Source organism: Rutilus rutilus (genome assembly GCF_951802725.1).
Source record: "Rutilus rutilus genome assembly, chromosome: 11".
Lineage (NCBI taxonomy): Eukaryota > Metazoa > Chordata > Actinopteri > Cypriniformes > Leuciscidae > Rutilus > Rutilus rutilus.
This window is the reverse complement of record NC_140216.1, coordinates 30,391,440-30,413,348: the sequence shown is the minus strand read 5'-3', so window position 1 is coordinate 30,413,348 and position 21,909 is coordinate 30,391,440. Positions and strand designations below refer to the sequence as shown.

The 21,909-nt window shown below is 41.7% G+C and overlaps 1 protein-coding gene across 3 annotated transcripts; it reads right to left on the bottom strand.

The window, feature by feature from the left end:
- Positions 1-436: 436 nt before the first annotated feature.
- Positions 437-18,259, bottom strand: cacng8a (calcium channel, voltage-dependent, gamma subunit 8a). 3 transcript variants are annotated; one of them, XM_084423653.1, is made up of 6 exons: positions 18,155-18,259; positions 15,507-15,805; positions 12,525-12,752; positions 9,378-9,461; positions 2,987-3,127; positions 437-2,478 (listed from the first exon to the last, which is right to left on the bottom strand). In XM_084423653.1, exons 2-6 carry the CDS (start codon positions 15,535-15,537, stop codon positions 1,691-1,693), a joined length of 1,272 nt encoding a protein of 423 aa, XP_084279779.1. In that variant the 5' UTR covers positions 15,538-15,805; positions 18,155-18,259; the 3' UTR covers positions 437-1,690. The 3 variants fall into 3 exon arrangements, with proteins under 3 accessions (XP_084279779.1, XP_084279781.1, XP_084279780.1); XM_084423655.1 differs by lacking the exon at positions 18,155-18,259 and adding an exon at positions 15,937-16,064; XM_084423654.1 differs by lacking the exon at positions 18,155-18,259 and having other exon boundaries at positions 15,507-15,920.
- Positions 18,260-21,909: the final 3,650 nt, after the last annotated feature.

Genomic DNA, 21,909 nt, shown 5'->3' with positions numbered 1-21,909 from the left:
TTTTGAGATACTTCATTTTAGGCTAAATTCAAAGCGAGCCTCTCCAGAGAAAGTGATCCCAGAATGCTGAAAATCCAGGGAAATACTGATTAAAAATATATTTCATCAAATAATGTTAAAAATGAATTCATCTCCCTTATTTGTGTATTTTTATGCTTGCATGCTATTAGTATTGCTTCGTTGGCTGCCAAATGCTATTGTTAACATCAAGGAATGCTTTACATTGAGTTGCTGTCTATAAAAACATTTCAAATGGTCTTACGAATTTTCTTAAAAGACAGCTGCCTATATAGGTTCTCTTTAAGGGACATCAGCAGTGACTGATCATAAAGGTACTCCATGTATCCTCCTTGGATACGTTTTTGTACTCGTCCCATAGTTGTAAACTGGAAAATAATGAATTAATTCGAAGAAGGGTGTTTCTTTATCATGCCAAAATATGTGTAAAAACTGTGGAGTATCAAATCCTCCTTTAGTCCCCTGGGTCTTCCCTTTGACCCCTCTCTGTCATCCTAAATCCATCCGCATGAGCACATACAGGCAATGCACACAAAGCCAAAAGGCAGAGCATTATGAATATATCATATATTAGATATGAATCATGCATACAAAGTTACAAATAAACATGAAAATAATGCTGCAGTCAAAACTGCTAACAGTATGCACACAGATCTCAGTTTTAGACATTCATAGAATATATCATATTTTATTTTACCAAAAAAGTTTTTTTTTTTTTTTTTTCACACACACGCACACACAATTTTATATATATATTTATATTCATAATATACTATATGTTTAATCGATTTTTTTGTCTTTTCTGGTGAGGTTTTTAGGTATACGTATTGCTCCCCTGGAATGAATGCCTTTCACTTCTGTATTCTGTCTCTTTCTTTTTCTCTTTTTGACTTCTAGTCTCAAAAGCAGCTATATTTGTTATCCCATCGTAACAATATTAAGACTGTTAATATGATAAATAAATCAAATATATTTATATGAAGACTAACTACTTGTACACTTACGGTTACAATGAAAAATTCCACAGATCTAAATATTATTAATCTTTGTAAAAAATAAAAAAAATAAAAATCATAATAGTAATAGTCGTCACACTCTCGCAGAATTAACACATGCTTGACACTGAATGACATTGTGAAATATTGTGTCAACATGTGCAAGAAAAAAATCACAGTTTAGTTCATCATTCGAAAGGAAATAAATTAAAATACTTGCAAAAAAAAAAAACTTGATAAAAATGTATAATGTTTAAGTTAACTCAGCAATAACAATTACCATAATTATAATAAAAACAACAACAACAACAACTATATTGGAATGCTAAATAAGTTACAGGAATAACCTGATGATAAAGCACTGGAATTGAAAGAGCTTGAAGAACCGAAAGATCACCATCACACACATCGAGTATTTCAACATGAATCAATAAGAAGTGCGGATGGAATTCTGTTACTCAAGTCACCATGTTCAAAAACAGAAATGGAGAGAAAAAAAGAGGATGTATTGCCTTCTTGTTCACTTCTATTTCGTCTTGTGAGCGGACCTTATTTCGTTTCTCAGCCCTTTCTTGCTCTTTTTGTCTCTCCCATTCTGCCACTTCTCGCTTTACTTGCAGTTCGTTAAATCGCTTGTTTTCCCCGTCGCTCTCTTCCCTCCCTCCTCAAGCCTTTTGTTACACAGGTGTTGTTCTCCTGTTGAGAGTGTTAGTGTTTGAACTGTCTCCTTTTCCAAGTCGATCCAAGGTTCCCAGCCCTCGATCCCTCTCCATGGTGGCAGAGGAGCCGGCGGATAGCGGCGGCTGCTGGGGGCCGGAGGAAGACGAGGTATTGAGGGTGGCGTTGGCCGACGCGGCCAGGTTCGACTTGGAACGAGAAGGCAGCGTTCCCGTCATGAGCGCTCCTCCGTCTCCCTCCTTCGTCGGAAAGTAATTGTGCAGCTGGTAGAGTGTGGCACGGTCGACTGTGCCGTACATGGGTGGCTCCCCTTTCCTCCCCAGCGTGTACATCGATATATCTCCCATTCCTCCTCCAGAGTGTGTATGCGGATTGGGAAGCGTGGCTACCGAAAATGGTGGTGGGCCAGCGGCCAGGGGCGGGCCGAAGTTCTTGGGAGCAATGGCGGAGGTCGGGGACTGTTCGCGGGAGCGGGTCGGCTCCGCCGTGGAGCGCGAGCTGGAGCGGGAGGAGCGTCGACGGAAGCGGTATCCCGGCAAGCGTAACACAGCGGAGGTCGTGCTGCGGAAGAGGTCAGTGCGCGAGCGGCAGCGCAGTTCTTTGTTGCGCTCGATGTAAATGTTGACAGCCAGCACGCCTACAACTTCCGCCAGGATGAACGACAGGCCGCCGAAGTAGAAGGACCAGCCATAGGAGTAGTGCCACTTCTTGTCCTCGTCCTTTTTGGGGGAGATGTCGCTGAGCGCCGCAGAGATGTATACAATGACACCTATTATGTTGCTTAGGCCTGGATCAATTCAAGACAAAATGTTTTTTTTTTCTGTTAGTTTAGATCAACAGATTAATTTTTAAAGCAAAGACTCAAAGAATCTGGGGGGAATTCACTTTTTAAATATTTTATATTTGTTAAAAATATTTTAACATTTTAAAAGTAAAAGAACTAGTTAGTAAGACACTGAAATCTACGGAGCCCCTAAAGGGACACGGTGAAGAAAGAAAATATTAGCTGGGAGAAAAAAAGTATTTTGTAATGCTTTTGTGTTCTCAGGCAATTGTTTTGAGTTCCCCCGAGAAAGGTAAACTTGCTCGGGGGAACGCAAAACATTTGCAAGAGAACGCAAAAGCATTGACTTGTTATTATTTTTCCTCCCATCTCATATTATTTTCCACCACCATGTCTCCTTAGGGGCTCCGTAGAAATCCGACACACAAAAGTGTCTCAAAAGTTTTGTGAATTCACCTCATCACAAATTTCTAAATTAGGATACTATATGTGTCATAATGAGAAATGTTACCTGCCACTACAAACAAAATGCCTGCTCCCAAAATGATGTGTCTTTTGGTCTTGTAGAACCGACTAGATGCCACACAAACTCCACCTAGCAGCAATAATATGGCACTGAGGATAGGAAATATACTGGAGGCCCTGACTACACCTGAGAAGAGAAAAAAAAATGGCACAAATGAATGTTCAAATTGATTGTTTTCCCCATATACTGTAAACCCTAGCGCTCAAAATAATTAATTGGTTTGAGTAGAGCCAACTCAAATAAAAAAAACAAGTTCAATAAAATTTACTTTTATGAGTACTTAGAACTTCCTTTTTCTTTTGAGTACACAAAACTGACACATTTTAAGTAATCTGAATTGTTTCATTGTTTTGAGTTTTATTAACTTGTTTCTTTTAATTCAGACAAACTTAAATTTAACTGAAACTGGGCTGGGATTTCTATTTCCAAGCATGCTTTGCCATGACACTCGTAAGGGAGAGTAAATGCTAAAATTAAGTCTTATATAATGGCCCTCTTCAGTCGGTCAGTCGACACCACGTCGAGACCGATGAATAGGAATCTCGCTAGAGAGGCCAATCTACTTTGAGTGAAACTAAAACAAGCCAATACACAATGGCGTGCAGTCATTTGCATCAGCTGTTCAGCCTCGCAGCGCAGGTATATAATGAGCAGAAGGTGCGATTGCACTTCAGCTTTTTGCTTCGGAGCCAAGCACTTCGATGCTCTCTTCAAACCTGACAAATCAGCTTTGTGAAACTTCAAGCCTCTTCAGGACCTCTCCACTTTGGTGCGGGTGTTACAGCACAGCAGCGCGAGCGGTCTTTTTTCTCTCCCTTTGTTTTCTGTTTTTTGTTTTGTCTAAAGAGCAAACGAAAGCTGTTTTCACAGCTGGTAGGTGCGCAGGTGTGAGCGCTCAAAGGCTGTTTTCACAGCTGGTACCAGTGAGAGAGAGACAGCGCACAGACATGTGCACATTCCTGTCTGTGTTCGCGGTGACCATTCCCCTGCGTGCTTCAGCACCAGCGAGAGCAGTCCCTAAAAGAGCTTACACAGATAGAACGTGTCTTTTTAAAGATGACTTTCTATCTGTGTGTTTCTGGATGTCGTCGTTACCTGGGGTCACGGGATGGTTACGATCGCTTTTGTGGATGAGTCATGTACCCATTGTGGGAAGATGACCATCACAGAGCTGCGGTCGAGACTCTCGTTCCTGCAAAGGGGTGAAGTCCCCGTGCCTCGGGCAGTAGCGCGGGAGACCTGAGGATTACGGTGAGCGCGCTTACTTCGGGGAACCAACCCCCTAGGAGCCCTCACCCCTCTCACGCTCCTCAGCCAGTTGAGACCAACGGAGCGCGATGGACCATCCTCGAGGTGTGTACCAGTCATCTCCTTTGGTGCTCCCCACGACGATCAGATATCGATCGCTGCATCGGGGGGTGGATCAGACCTCTCCGCAGATGACCACTCGGTGCCGCTACCTCCTTCGGGTGTGTCAGCGGTGCCCGAGATGGACCCGGAGATGATGGCCATGCTTTCCCGGGCCACCAACAGGGTCAGGTTCGAGTGGAACCCTCCAACGTGTCCCGAGATCCACCGGTATCTCGGGGTGGCGCGCGCTGGTTCTCAGCAACCCACCCCAGTGCCTTTCTCCCCAGAAGTGCACGAGGAGCTTACGGGGACATGGACGGCACCTTTTACTGCCAGAAACTGTTCTGGTGCCTCCTCTTCCCTCACCACCCTTGATGGCGGGGCAGCTAAAGGATACACGCGTTTCCTGCCAGTGGAGCGGGCCATTGCTATGCAGCTGTGCCCTACCTACACTTGGCGCGGAGAACCGTGTCTTCTTTCCCGGGCCTGTAAGTACCCGTCGGACCTATCCGGCAAGGCTTACAAGGCCTGTGGGGAAGCTGCCTCTGCCATGCACGCCATGGCGTTGCTGCAGGTCCATCAGGCCAAGGCACTGAAGTTCCTGTACGAGGGTGGTCATGATCCCCAAGTTCTCCAGGAACTTCGTACCGTGACGGACCTCGCGCTTCGTGTGACGAAGGTGACCATGTGGTCGGTGGGTCGTGCGATGTCCACCTTGGTGGTCCAGGTGTGTCTGGCCAACATGAGGGAGACCAACAAGCTCTGATTCCTTAACTCCCCCGTGTCCCAGACCGGCCTCTTTGGCGACACGGTTGAGAACTTCGCCCAGCAGTGCTTGGCTGTATAAAAGCAGACTGAGGCCATCAAGCACATCCTGGCTAAGCCCTCAGTCTGCTCGTCGCTGGGGACGTCCTCCTGCGTGTGCCCCTGCTCCCGCGCCGCAGCAGCAGCCTCCACCTAAATGGCGCTGTGGAGCCAGTCGCAGGCAGGCCGCCCCGACCGTCCAGGCCCCCGCCAAGAAGGGTGGCAAAGCCAGGGGTAAGCGGCCCTAGGATGGGCGATCCAGAGATGGATGGGACTGCTCTCCAGGAGACGGTGACCGCACCGCTCCCTCCCTCAGAAGAGGGCTGGGTGGAAAATCTTCTTTTTCCTTTTATTTGTGTTCCACCACTGGTCTCAAAACCAACGGTACCCAAATTTTCAATAAAAGAGCAGTTTCCTTCATCTCTGGGTCCGAAGAGGGACCATCAGGCTCGGCTATGTTATTCAGTTCGCCCGGCGTCCCCCCAAGTTTCGGACATCTACTCCACTACAGTGAGAGCAGCCGATGCCCATGTCTTGCAGGCGGAGATCGCAGTACTACTAGCGAAGGACGCGATAGAGCCGGTCCCGATATGAGGTCAGGGCACTACACTTCAGTGTACCCAAGAAAGGTGGTGGGTTACGACCGATCTTGGACCTGCAACTTTTGATTCAGAGCCTCCACAAGCTACCGTTCAAAATGCAGAAACGCATTTTCGAATGCATCCATCCCCAAGATTGGTTTGCAGCAGTCGACCTGAAGGACGCATACTTTCATGTCTCGATTCTTCCTCGACACAGGCCGTTTCTGCGCTTTGCGTTCGAGGGTCGAGCATATCAGTACAAGGTCCTGCCCTTCGGGCTGTCTCTGTCTCGCCGTGTCATCACGAAAGTCACGGAGGGGGCCCTTGTTCCCATGAGAGAACAGGGCGTTCGCATCCTCAACTATCTCGACGACTGGCTCATACTAGCACACTCTCGAGATCAGTTATGCAAACACAGGGACCTCGTGCTCAGGCACCTCCGCCTGCTGGGCCTTCAGGTCAACAGGGAAAAGAGCAAACTCGCCCCCGTGTAGAGGATCTCTTTTCTCAGTTGATTCGGTCGCACAGACCTCCTGACAGAGGAGCGCACTCAGTCGGTGCTGAACTGCTTGAACACGTTCAAAGGCAGGACGGCGGTCCCACTGAAATTCTTTCAGAGGCTCCTGGGGCATATGGCAGCGGTAACAGCAGACCTTCAGCCCGTGGTCAGACCCCTCATTCCTGCGGGCAGGAGTCCCCTTGGAGCAGGTGTCCAGGCATGTTGTGGTATTCACAGATGCCTCTGCCACCGGCTGAGGTGCCACGTACAATGGGCATGCAGTGTCAGGGGTGTGGACGGGCCCCCAACTGCATTGGCACATCAACTGCCTCGAGTTGCTAGCAATACGTCTCGCTCTGAACCACTGGGAGGGCCACTTCAGGGCAGGTACGTGCTGGTCCATACGGACAACACTGCGACCGTTGTGTACATCAACCGACAAGGTGGTCTACGCTCCCGTGCATGTCGCAACTCGCCAGCCATCTCCTCCTCTGGAGTCAGAAGCATCTGAGGTCGCTTCGAGCCATGTATGTCCCCGGGGTGCTCAACCGTGTGGCCGACGAGCTGTCACAATCTGTGCTCCCGAGAGAATGGCGACTCCACCCCCAGGCGGTTCAGCTGATCTGGAGAGAGTTCGGGGAGGCTAAGGTAGACCTGTTTGCCTCCTTAGAGACCTCCCACTGCCAGCTATTTTACTCCCTGACCGAGGGAACACTTGGCACGGACACACTGGCACACAGCTGGCCCCGAGGCCTCCGCAATTATGCGTTTCCCCCAGTGAGCCTACTTGCACAGACCCTGTGCAAAGTCAGGGAAGACGAGGAACAGGTCCTTCTGGTGGCTCCCTATTGGCCCACCCGGACTTGGTTCCCAGAACTCATGCTCCTCGTGACAGTCCCTCCCTGGCCCATTCCTCTGAGGAAGGATCTTCTGACTCAGAGACAGGGCACCCTATGGCACCCGCGTCCGGACCTCTGGAAACTCTATGTCTGGTCCCTGGACGGGACGCGGAGGTTCTAGGTGACTTACCCCCAGAGGTACTTAACACCATCACTTCTGCACAGGCGCTGTCCACGAGACGTGTGTACGCCCTGAAGTGGAACCTGTTTGTCGAGTGGTGTTCTTCTTGCTGAGAAGACCCCCGAAGATGTTCAATAGGGTCCGTGCTTTCCTTCTTGCAGCAAGGTTTGGAGGGTAGACTGTCTCCCTCCACCCTCAGAGTACATGCTACCGCTATTTCAGCTTATCACGACCACATAGATGGCAAAACAGTAGGAAACCATGACCTGGTCGTCAGGTTTCTTAGGGGGGCGAGACGATTCCCCTGGTACTTCGAGCACTTCAGGATGCTCCCTTTGTGCCTTTGCAATCAGCAGACTTAAAGCTTCTTTCCATGAAGACTTTGCTGCTGGTTGCACTGGCCTCTGTCAAGAGGGTAGGGGACCTGCACGCATTTTCGGTCGACAAATCGTGCCTAGAGTTCGGGCCAGGTGACAACCACATTGTACTGAGACCCCGGCCTGGCTACGTGCCCAAGATTCCTACCACTCCCTTCAGGGACAAGGTAGTGAACCTGCAAGCGCTGCCCCTGGAGGAGGCAGACCCAGCCCTGGCTTTGCTCTGTCCTGTTCGCGCTCTGCGTGTAGACCCGGTCGCCTCCCGTGTTCTCACCTTACACGGTTAGAAGCACTATGAGGCCCGGCTCTGTTGGATTGCTGCACCCTACTGTGCACCCTTATTACTCCAGAGTTAAAAACCTGTTGAGTCCTCCAACACCCTCGGCCCGGACATGGCGGAGCGTCCGGCGCCAGGCCTTTATCCGTTGAATCCTTGAGAACCGGATCTAGGCTGGGATCCATATGTGTGACCCTACGGGGATCCCATATGTGTATATTCCGACACGGCTGCTCCTAACGGAAGCCCGTGTCTTTCCCTTGAGCTAAGTCACCCACTATTTCATATGAAGTACAACCTTCGGGCTAGTCCATATGTATTCCCCAAATAACGCTTTGAAGAAAGTGGCTTCCACAGCGTTCTCCTTCCTAACAGAGAGGGCACGCTTTCCCAGTGTTATCCAATAGTCTCACTGTATGGGTTATCACGGAACAACAGTGACAGATACACTCTGTGTAAGCCTCCTCCTATCGTCCTTCCAGGCAAGAAGGGGTAGAGGCTTGCACAGGGTGCTGGATGGGGTGCAGCAGCTGTGGCCCTTTGGTAGGGATTCCTATTCGTTGGTCTCGACGTGGCGTCGACTGACCGACTGAAGAGGAACGTCTCGGTTACATATGGTAACCTTCATTCCATGAAGGAGGGAACGGAGACGCCACGTCCAGTTGCCAAATCTGCTGCTGCCCACCGCGGCGGCCAGCTTTTCAGGCTTGGCTCCTCAGCAAAAAACTGAAGTACAATCGCACCTGCTGCTCATTATATACCCGCGCTGTTTTAGTTTCACTCGAAGTAGATTGGCCTCTCTAGCGAGATTCCTATTCGTCGGACTCGACATGGCGTCTCCGTTCCCTCCTTCAGGGAACAAGGGGTACCATATGTAACCGAGACGTTTTTTTGTGCAAGATTAATGTTAAGTGGGAGATTTAGTTGTGTTTAATGTTTTGTCTTGCTAGTTTAGAAGAGTTTCTGTTATGTGGTGTTTTGTTTGGTGGAGGGGGAGGGGGAGGGGGAGGGGGAAGGGGGGTGTATCATGTGACGAGTGAAGCATGAGCTTAGTTTGAGAACAGATATATGTTAAATGTTTTATAAGCTTTACTATGCTAATGCTATCAACGTATTGTGTTACCAATTAGCACGGTAGCATTTATTGAATTAGCTAGATAAAGCTATAGCCAGGTTTCCACTACTAAAAATATTTAAGTTGTGAGTACATGATCATTTTAAGTTATGTTTAGCTTACTCAAATATTTCAAGTTAAGAACAATTCAAATACATCAAGTACAAAATAAAAATCTGCAAGTTCTGCTTACTTAAACTTTAAATTTCTTGCCTTAAAAAAAAAGTGATGTAACTGATTACCTAAATTTTTTAGAGTTTTGCCAATTTATTCGGGTTTACAGTGTACCCCTATATTCAGAATGCACACATCTTATATGCCAAAAACATGCACAAATAAACACTCTTGACTCACGTAAAAGGTACTCTGCAGCATCCTGGTCATAATCAGCATCATCTGGGAAATGATTAATCTGGGAACACACTCCTCTCTTCAGTCCTAAAGAGAATGAGAGAGAGATCCTTCAAAAGTGTCACCATATTTTCTGGTTTCTGAACAAACTAAATAAAGTAGCACTTTAAATAAAAATTGACAAAAGGCCAAAAGAAAAAAAAAGGGGTCTGAATGGAGTTCAGTCAAACAGTCGGTGAGGTGTTTTATTCTAAATAGATTCAGAATAGATGTCAATGGCTGTGAGTCACCCCAGGTCAAAGGCGTCATGCGGTGCTCTCTCTCTCGTGTGATTTAAACCTTCCATTCATTTTAGACAATATGTTGGTGCACTGCATATTCCCAGTGTCTTCCAGTGCTTGCTGTCTTAATTTAATGCCAAGGTTATTATTTTCACACCTGGCTCGTTTGGTGCATTTGTCTCGGAACCTGGTGTGGTTTCTCCCTTAGTTCGGTTTATACAGCATAGATCACCTGAATGAGATGGTTTTGGCCTGACTGATAAACTCTGGAGTGGTTCGGTTGAGGTGAGCAAGCAATCCGACCCAAGGGACCCCGTTTTTTCTCTGAATAACGCAGATTTACGTGTATGTACAGCTGGCTAACACATAGCTCTGACACACAGTGCAGTAACGCTTCGGCAACCTGAGTTTGAGTCCCAGTTTGTGGTCCTTACCACAGTCCCTGTCTCTCATTGACTGTCCTATCCAAAGGCAAAAATGTCCAAAAATATAACTTAATAATAATAATAATAATAACAAAAACATATGAAGTGGACTATGTAATTTTGTAATAAACCCTATTAATAAACATTTCCCTCAAATATAAGACTAGTTTACATTATATAAAGCAGAGAACAAAAGTGAGCAATATAATAAGTCAAAATGACTGTTTTTGTCTGGTTTGATTATTCTGCAAATGCAATGAGAGCACTGCAGGCACCTTTGACCTGCAATGACTCATCACATAATCATAGCCATTGACATGTACTCTTCAGGTTTCTAATGCAAATGTGGAAAAATGTGGTACAGCCCATGTTTGTTTAAAACCTGTCTCTTGAGACCTGGCTAGAGCAAAGGAGGTACTGTGTACTGTAAAAACAACTAGCTTAACGTGAATACCCCGCATTGCAGAGCCCAGTGGCTAAATGGATCTGGAGGCCACGCTTACCACAATGCCTTCGGTAACTTTACAATAACTCTAAAGCTAGACAGTGAAATCAGTTTGTGTTAGGGTTTTGACTGGTTTTGTTTCCTCTGTAGCACAGTACTATATATCACAAGCATGTAAAATTATCCTGATACTGATATATATATATATTATATTAGTGAATCAACCTGCATTAGGTTACACCAATAAAAGTAATTTCCAGTCAGGAAGAAAAAGAACCTTTGGAGGCTAACAATGTCTCCATGTCTGTAGAAGCAGATGGACAAAATTGTATCGCAAGTTGACACATTGGTAGACTACAATATTGAAAAACTTGTTGAAGCTGATTGTGATCACGTTAAAGTTGTAATGAAAATTTGCATCTTTCAACGTGATCACAATCAGCTTCAACAAGTTTTTCAATATTGCAGTCTACCAATGTGTCAACTTGCGATACAATTTTGGCCGTTTTGTAAAAGTAATAAGGCATTCGAGGCCAAACTATTTTGTGAAATAGCCTTTATTATTAACACTCTTTCAGAACTGATAATAATAATAATTTTTTCTTGAGCACCAAATCAGCCTATTAGACCGATTCTTCAAGGATCATGTGACACTGAAGACTGGTGTAATGATGCTGAAAATTAAGCTTTGTCATCACAGGAATAAATTACATTTAAATATGTACTAAAACAGTAATAGTTATTTTAAATTGTAATAATAGTTCACAATATTACTGTTAATAATACAGTATGTTTAGCCTTAAAACAATTATGTATGTTTAGCCTTCATGAGCATAAGAGACTTCTTTCTAAAACATTAAACAATCTTAAAGAAGCTGTATGTAAGAAATGTATTTCAATTAATCATAAAATGGCCCTGATATGTCACTAGACATTAAGAAATCATGTTCATTTCAAATACTTATATCACTGACAACAGTAGTCCGGCCAGGATATTGGCATTTAAAAAGTGAAGTTGCAGCCCTCAACTGTTGTTGATGTTGTCATGTTGTGTTTTGGCCTGAAGCGCCACCCTCCACCTATCTACCAATCACGAAGTCAGTAGTGTTTCGGCATCCGGGTTGCCAGCTCAGCTCTAGTTACCACAGCTGCAGCTACAAACGTTCTTGCTGGATCCTGCAGCCTACCTGGCAACCTCGAGTCAGGGGGGAGGGGGAGGGGATACACTGCTCTACAGTAATTTGAAAGTGATTGTAGTACCAGTTTTGGCCACAATCTTACATACGGCTCCTTTAACTCTATCCCCTCCAGTGTTTTGTAAAAAAGCTGCCAGCCACCAGCATTTCTGATCATTTTTACAAAAATGTCATGGCCCCCAGAATATTTTATTGTATGAATATCTGAACATGCAATATGTCAAAAGAAAGAAGAGATCCTCTGCTTTTTAACAACAACAACAAAACGTTTTATTCTAGCTTCATGCATTATTTTTCATCAACACTTGAATGTGGTTGAGTTTCATAAAAAAAATCTAGAAAATTGCAATGCTTTTATCACTTGTTTCTGCTCCTTTTTTGCCTGTGTTTTGATCCAGAGATGCTTTACTCTTTCAGAAGATGCGTAATAGCTCCCCATACTGTATAGCAGTGAAAACACGGAGAGCCGGACAATTCTGTCAATGGCGGGGAAAGAGTTAATGACCCCAAACATGTGGTTCAGTTATGGTAATAAAAAAAATAATACATTGCGCTAGAGCACTTGACCTGCCCCTGCAAATAATGTATATTAAGTGGTACAGTTCAAAACAGAGCTGCAAAAAATGTAATGTTAGGCCATCCAGACTGTATAACACAAGCTCAAATCCAACCATTTTCCCTTCATGAATCACTTATCCAAACTGCACAGGTGGGGACCTCCTTCATGCATCATTTCCCCCTCACATACATCCATACATGACCCAATCCTTCGCCCCCACACATAAACACAGCCGTTCACTTACCTTCCAGGCAGCAAATCCTCCAGAGGCCAGAGTGGGTGAGAGCTCCAGGATCCTTCTTGTCCTTGTTGTGTGGGTCATCCTGAGAGGAGTTGGCAGTGCTGTTGCAGATAAAGGCTCGAGCATACAGCCAGTAGTCCGTGCCAATGGCCACGGTCATCAAGGCGAAGGCTGCGAATGCTCCCACAGTGGCGAGAAGCACCTGAATTCCCCGCTCGCACCACACCATGGCTGGAGTCATAAACAAAAACACAGCTGTGGTCAAACGAGGGGATAAGAGAGCGTGAACAGAAACCTGAGTGAAGTGGAAACAGTTAAAAAGTATGAATAAAGCATAAAGAAAGATTGAAATCGGAGCCCAAGGTTACAGGAAGAAGTAGATGAGATGAGTGTGTGGTCCTGCTGAAGTGTTGGAAGATCAGTTCATGAGGACATTTTGAACCCAGATGCACAAATTGTCATCAGTGTGTCCAAATATAAGTTACTGAGATCATGAACAAACGCCAATGCAACATTGGAGAAGAACGCACATTTCAGAATATAGTATAACATAAAAAACCTTAAAAGCCAAATACAATGCAGAGGCCAGAAAGGTCATATCTTTTAGATCATAACCTAACTGCTCAAAGTCCTATTGGGAATGTGTAGTTGCCAGGCAGCTATTGTGAACAGTCACGACAGTTGTAATTGAGATTTCTTTGCATGGATAGATCTTTTATATGGAGCAATTCAAGCATGTAGATATGGACAAAACATATTTAGGGCTACGGCCCATTGCTTTCTTGTAGAAGATTAGATTATTTGTTATTAATAAAGCTAAATATGTCAGCTGACTGCATGTCTACTGAAAAAAAAAAAAAAACATAGCTGCACCAAAATCTGTTAAAAAAATCACAAAAAGATCTCATACACTGCTATATTAAGTATGAGTACAGTCATGTGACCGATATTTTATGTTTAATACAATGCTTATTTCAGTAACAATGATACAAATAAGAGTGAATATACATGGCCATCATTTCTTAACAACAAACAATCAAATGGTCTTCTTTTTTGTTCAAAATGAAATATATTTTTTTTTTTGGTTCATTGACATATTAAGGGAACGTTTACACGACAACGATATGCTTAAAACAGAGAAGTTTTTCCTTTGAATTTTCCACGCACAGACGACGCCATTGTCAAAACGATCCCCATTCACACGGACTAAAAACCCTGTATTCTGCTGCCAGGCCATTAGAGGGCGATGAAAAACTATAGACTGACCACATAATCCACATGCGCATGACTTCATCGTCTTCAGAGATTCGCGTTCTTGTAGTTTACATGGAGACCGTTTTCAAAAACTTGCACTTTGAAACCCGTTTTCAAAAGTTTGTGTTTTCAGACACCCTGTTGTAGTGTAAATGAATGGCCAAAAAGCATAAAAAGTTTTACGTTTTTAGTTGAAAATGGTGTCGTGTAAACATCCCCTAAGTCTATTACGTATTTGTTGGAGAGGTTTAAATACACATTACAAAATAACATAAGCATGAAAATCCAGCCCATCTTTTCAACATTTTTACAAATACAAATAGATATTTTTACTAGATTAGCTTGACGTTTGTTTTGTTACAGTGCAGAACAAAAATCGGCACTATATATCTATATACAGTCTAAATATATATCATGGTTCGGACGTCGCGATTCAGTACATACAGTCAGACGACGAATACAGTCAGTCACAGGCGATCCACACTCCAATCCAGAAGGGGGCGTGCGTGGTAATGCTGTTTGTTAACCGTCAAAACAGGAAAAAGAGCAGAAGAAGAAGAGACGATCTACGCACCAACCCAAAACAAGAGTTCAGATGCTTGAGCTTGCTAGTAGCCTCTACGCTGAGTTTCGGTTCATTCTTGTGACGCGCTTCACAAACTTCATGGAAAGGAAACTGAGACGGCAGAAAGCACATCCTGTTTTTCTTTATTTTACAAAAGCGCAATGTTTTTTTTTTATTGTGAGTGTACACAGATAAAAATAGACCCTTTACAGTTTCTAATGATTTCTTACTCTTATCTATATGACCATAACTGACGGAGTATTTTAAAGTGTTTTCGCTGTTATAATGAGAGAGAATAATTTGGCATTGTGCCGATTTGTGTCGTGGAAGTCTCACTACTACATTCCAGTGATGAAATGCATGTCCTGGAAATGGGAAACCTCAGGTGCCGCCTCACTCACTGCCTCCTCGTGGAAATGTGAAGTAGGTTCAGATGTAGATGCCACTTTTTCTCCTTCTCGCTCATATTTCCGTGATTTCTTGAAAAAGCGTAATATTGAACTTTGTGCATTCGCCATTGTCACCACATGTTAATCTCAAGCGCAAAGAAAATTACAGTGTAGGCTACGCACATCACGCTGCTAATGAATCGAAATCAAACCAAGTTCGAAATATTAAAAAGTTTGAATATATATATATATATATATATATATATACACACAAACACATATATATACACACACACATATACACACACACACACACACATCTATATATATATATATATATATATATATATATATATATATATATATATATATATATATATATAATGTTTCAGTACAATATAACATGTTTTCGTGATCTGAAAGTAGCACCGATATGTTACCATGGACAACGGTGAACTACACAATTTAGCGGCCATTATACAAAAATATTTTACTGCTCTACAATTGACCAATCGAGAATTCCAGATAGAGAGCTGAGTAATAAAAGACACAGTGAACTCAAACCAAGCATAATGCATGAACTATGAACTCTTCTGGAACATCTTAAGATGTCTGCAAAAAAGTTTCCTGATAAGACAACAGTAAGCTGAAAATGATGCTGTCATACAAGTGGAACACACTGAGACTCACTAAAGAGCATTTCACTAAACATGATGACAAGCATTAGACACGGTGGTCTCAGCACAGCACTGGCGGCCATTAATGAGATCTAATTACCTGGAGGAATGTGTCTTCCCTTCCCATCCATCCCTGCAGCTCTCCAATCCTTGTCACTGAATATTGTGCCGACCAGAACGTCCAAGCAGCATCCATCGACTGTTATCCCTCGCTTTTTCTTTCCCCCCTCTTTCACGCACCCCTCTGCTCACTCACTCACTCTCTCTCTCTTTCTTTCTTTCTTTCTTTCTTTCTCTCTCCCCCTGTCTCCTGCCCGTGGGTGGGTGTAGATTTTCTAGGTTTCGCTGCTTTTCTCCTCTTAGAGAGATTTCATGGCAGGAATCCTACTGCTTCTCCTCCTGAGGAGAAAAAAAAAAAAAGAGAATAGAGAGACAGAACATGTTTAAGGTACATGCTGGAGAAAAACCAACAGCTCGAGAGTGTGTTAGTGCCATTAAATTATCATTATCATGACACCAGTACGGTTTACGTGTATTTCATCCAGACGAGCAGTGAATCTGGATGGTTACATCGCCCATACATCCGCGGGAAGAGTAAGGGATATATAAAGAAAAAGAGAATAGAGAGAAAGCAAAGACAGAGCGTGCGCCATTCCGTCACCATGGCAACAGCGCATTCTGAAGTCGAGAACAGAACAGGATGGTGTGTGTGATGTTGGTGAGTGAGGTGATGCTAGTGTGTGTGTGTGTGTGGGGGGTGGGGGGGTGTTCATCATAACATACCTAGTGATTTGCCAAACCCTGGACTGTCATGGATGTTCAGAATGCACCTGGTGTGTGCTTTTGATCAACACTCTTTTCTGACCGTGTGTTGATGCGGTAATGACATGCACAGCGAGGACAGCTGATCTGTTTCCCCCATGACGAGCTCACTCTAATAGGCAGTTACTTAGAGTTCTGTTCTGTTATGTTCAGAGTCTTGTGTCACTCTTGCTCATTCTCAGAAACAGGAACCCAAATGGTAACAAACACCACAGCCAGACACACAGAAAGGAAGTTACACAGTGTTTAGGAACAAAATAAGTTAACACAAAAATCAAAAATCCTCCAGGAATATACAAATGAAAGGTTCTTCATGCACACTTACATTCATTTAGAAATATTTTAAAAGTATAATATATCCTGGTGACAAAAAAAAAAAAAAGGTTTAATATAAAATGAAAGTAAGAAAAATAAAGCATTAATTAATTATTAATAATATTATTATTACTATAAATACTATTATTGTTATCATGCCAAAATCAATAATTTAATTTATAATGTAAATTTATTGATAAAATAATAGATGCACGAAACTTTCAGTCTCTTTTATTTAATATTTTCCCATACTATATTATGCATGTAATGAATTTAATAAATGATTATTATTATTATGGACAATTATTCTTGTAACTATATAAATATACTATTTTTAAAAATATATATTTAAATTTATTGTAATTATAATTACATAATTGTATACAGTTTTCGCTCACAAAACTTTTAGTCTCTGCAAAGATCCTAATAAAAATTTTACTCATCTGAAATATTATGCTTATTTTATATGATTTAATATTATCATTATTACTAGTACAATGATAACTTTAAATGTAATATTTTATTTCTAATATAAAATACTGAAATTATATCAAATACTTTGAGGCACTAAACAGCAGGCCATCCTCGGGTCATATATTACACAAGTTGAGGAGAAAGCTAGAGGTTTAATGATACATTTGAATGAACTTCTCTTGGGCACTAATGTCCTCCCAGCACTGAAACATCCACATAATATGGCAAGCATGTGTCATGTCTGATAGGACTACAAAGGATTCAAGCCTTGCAGGAATGGATCGACCTTGCTTATCTCATACAACAGGAGGAATACATACAAACCTCTTCAGTAATTTCATTTAACGTCACATGCAGCCAGTTACATTGCTTACATTATTGCTGTTGCCACATATAAAGCATTTAGAGCAGTTAAAAGTGACCAATTTGTTTTTTATTAAAAACACCATATAAGCACCACTGGAGACATTTGCGTCTTTGGTGTGAATGAATGAATGAATGAATGAAAGGAGAAGCATCAATGGTTCTGATGTGGACTTACATTTGTTATTAGGCTATATAATATACGTGCATGTAAATCACCTACATTTTTCAAGTAAAAGTGTCAATTAACATCACAACCCTTGGTTGTAAATCAGTGCCATGCACTAGTGCAATGATATTGCAGTGCCAGTGCCAACCTTCATTCGATTAACGATTTGTTGTTTTGGTGCTAAAGGGAATGATACAACATAAAACCAATGAATGATTTCCCACAGCCATGAAAATGACTGACAGATGTTTCTCCAGAGACCGTTACTAGAAGCGTTCAGTCCGCGCGCGTCTCCTTTGAGCGCGCTCATCTGCCATCTAGACGCTCGTGAAACGACTTACAAATTTCACAATATTCACAAACAATTGAATATAGAAACAACATAAAACACGTTCGTTAAACATAAATGATACAAAAACTGACTCGAATGAATCACTAAACAATCGACTGAAGCTTCCACACGTCAGTAAAGCGACCAGACAGCGTCCGTTAAATTTCACGATTCATTTCTGATACTCTGTAGTCTGTAAATATATCTCAACGAATCTATTTAAAATGTTGCCAGTCGTATAAAATTGTAAATACTTGATGTTTTTTCGCCTTACCTTTGCAGTTTAGACATGTATCCCTGTTGCTTTTTGGTCGTAATTCTTTGAGGCGGTTCTGGAGAGGCGGTGAATGAGGGGGCGTTAAGAGACAGTTGTGCTCATATGAATAAACGATGGTGAAGCAGGAATTGTTAGCCGACAGGACTTGGTTAATATTGATCAAGAGACAAATCACAGTTCTCTAGGAACATGTCTGCAGGATGACAGACACGAACTAATAGAACAAATGAAATGGATTCTGTCAGAAGGTGAAGGATGGACTGATTGTGGCTGTTTGACCATATGCCTAATATTTAAAAATGGCACTAACATTTATTATTATTATTATTTAATTACTTGACACACTTTTTCATCAAGCCATTTTCATCTCTTGATCTAATCTAATTTGAACCTTGTTTAATACGGCTAATGAGGGCACTATATGGTAGGCTATGTTTGGCCAGATTAGATGCCATGTTTATTAGCATTTTTCCCTCATCTGTCTTATTTTCATTTGGAATTTTTTTTATATAGCATTACCCTAAGATCCATTAAAGATCCATGGTGAAATTCATATCTAAAAACAAAGATATCAGAAATTAAAGCATATAGCCGTATTATAAATAATATCACACAATATTAGCTTAAATGCACTTAAAATATTAAAAAGAGAACATTTACAATATCAACTGACATGGTGACTGGGTTTCTAACTCACATAAAGAATAATTAACACTTCGGTAAATCTGTCAATATTGATTTCAGGACTCCTGAATAAGGAACTCTCCATATGAAAAGGAAAAAAAGGCATTATATTTTACAATAAAATAATAATATCAAAATCAGTTTGCTTTAAGCAGTCAGCAAGATGGTGCAAGATGTCTGATCTCATCTATCCCTCGCTTTCAAGTTTGGGGACCCCTCATAAAACATAATTCATGTCATTTCGAGCATTGCAATAATTAATCAGCCTTGACCAACCAAAAATTTGAGGATTCTTGTTGGAGAAATGGAGCAGATGCACGGTGGTGTGAGTATTAAATGTTGTACGTGTTATGTATTTATTTTTAATATGATGAAGATATGCAGCTTCATGTGTTCATTTGCTCAGATGTTCCTCAGTGTTCTTTCCTCTGAGAGAGAAAAAAGGGAGAGAGACACACACACACAGACACTGTTCGCCCACACATCTTCAGGTAGGGAAGAAGCGCTGATAATCAGCACTCAGTTATGTAGTGCTTCAAATGGTTTGAACACATTGAACACATGTATTAGAAACTGTGGTTCCTTATTCATGTGGGTGTTTATTCTGTCACCAGGGTATTTATGCCATCAAAGCAATTCCTCTAATTCAAGTGATGCTGTTGTTGCAGCAATAATGTGATCGTAGCTTTAAACAACAGGGAGCCTCTCCTTAGAAGCATGGTGCATTGAGCACTCTGGGTAAATTTCCCAAGGTCTTTCAAGGCCATTCTATCATAGTTTGACATGAGAAAGCAGGAATCAATGGAAATTTAATGCATGAAAGTCGATCCTGAATCTAAATCACATGGGCCAAACAGCAAGTGCTCATTGCTGATGCACTGACCCATCAATTCACACACTCCTCCACCGTTTACTCATTTCTTCACAACCAAGTCATAGTCACTCATTTGCCCCAAAGTTCCTGCCCCACAGACATGCTTGCATTGTTATTTGATTATGCAGATTTATTAAAGGGTTAGTTTTTAGTTCACCCAAAAATGAAATTTCTGTCATTAATTTCCATGCTTAATTAATGCTGTTCACACTGTAAACACAGCGCAGTGCTTCCGGGTTCTATCAGAACGCTGGCTCAGAATTGTCCGGCTCCTGCGTCGGCATCACACGCATGTGTTGTGGTGTTCACGTGAACAGCGTTCAGCGTGTTCACGAAAGAAAATAAATTGTTGAATGGGGGGTTTGCACATAAAAATTATTCTCATCACTTGGAGTCACATGGACTATTTTAACGATGTCTTTACTAACTTTCTGGGCCTTGAAAGAAGCAATAACGTTACAGGGGTCAGAAAGCTCTCGGATTTCATCAAAATGATCTTCCTTTGTGTTCTGAAGATGAATGAAGGTATTATGGGTTTGAAAGGACATGAGGGTTAATTAATGACAGAAATTTAATTTTTTGGTGAACTAACCCTTTAACTGTGGTTTAATTCAAATGTTTAAAAGAGATACGGTAACACTTTAGAATACTGTTCCATCATTAATTAATAACTATACAGGAACAAATGAGTAACGTACTATTAACATTCTTGTAATTACCATTAACCAACAAGAAACTCTGATTAACGAATTAGTAAGTTATAGCGCTGAGTAGAAGTTCACTATTAGCTAATCAGTCACTACTTTTTTGATATCTCACTGAAGACTACTAAGAACTAGGCTAATATATACAGGTTCATAATTAATGTTAATAATGCATAATAATATAAGGTAATGTTAACCCATTAGTAATGAATCAAGTGCTACTACATCTTTCTAAAGGAACTACTAATAATTTGGATCAGTATTCTAAAGTGAAAAACATAAGTATCTAATATTGTCTAGATATTCTAGAGATCTAAGTCATTGTAAGAGATTTTTGTAAGATTTTGAATAATAATTTCTTCCAAAGGATTTGGTAACACTTCAGTCATTACTAGTGTTTTCCCATGATCTTCACTTTAGAATACTGATCCAAATAATTAGTAGTTCCTTTAGAAAGATGTAGTAACACTTGAGTCAATACTATCCAAAACCTTACAAAAATCTCAAAAGCATCACTTCAGTCAATATAGTTATCATGTTTTTCACTTAAAGGATTAGTTCACCCCAAAATAAAAATTTCCTAATAATTTCTACCTTCAATAGTTCGGATTGAGCTGATCAACAAACGGACAGGGAACATCACGTTGAAAGGTCATGCCGGCGCCGGCAGAAGTACCGCCCCACTGTTTACAATGCGACCGTCCGTAGGGGGACAGTTCAAATAGTATTGTTTGCTATTATATATATAGTACTGTAATAGTATTCAGTGAATATGAATATGAATAGTATATGAATAACATTCTGATGAATATGAATAGTAGTTCAAATAGTATTGCTGGCGCCGGCGTGACCTTTCAACGTGATGACGTAATTCCCTGTCCATTTGTTGATCAGCTCAATCCGAACTATTGAAGGTAAAAAGTCTATAAATTAAATTTTTTTTTTTGAAAATGATATCGTTTGGCTAGATAACAACCTCTTCTTCAGCTGTGATCGCGTACAGCCCGTTTAAACACTTCAAAGTCTTCTGAAACTGCATTGATTTGGACTTAAAAACGATGGTAACCAATGAAGTCCATTGTTAGAAGAAAAATCCAGAAATGTTTTCCTCAAAAAACATAATTTCTCTCCCACTGAGGAAAGAAAGACATGGATATCTTGGATGGCATTGGGGTGAGTAAATTATTAGGAAATTTTCATTTTGGGGAGAACTAATCCTTTAAGAATACTGATCCAAATTATTAGTAGTTCCTTTAGAAAGATGTAGTAACACTTGATTCATTACTAATGGGTTACCATTACCTTATATTATTATGCATTATTCATATTAATTATGAACCTGTATATAGTAGTTCTAAGTAGTCTTCAGTGAGGTATCAAAAATAGTAGTCAATAGTGAACTAGAATTCAACTCAGCGTTATTACTTACTAATTTCGCTAATCAGAGTTTCTTGTTGGTTAATAGTAGTTACTAGAATGTTAATAGTGCA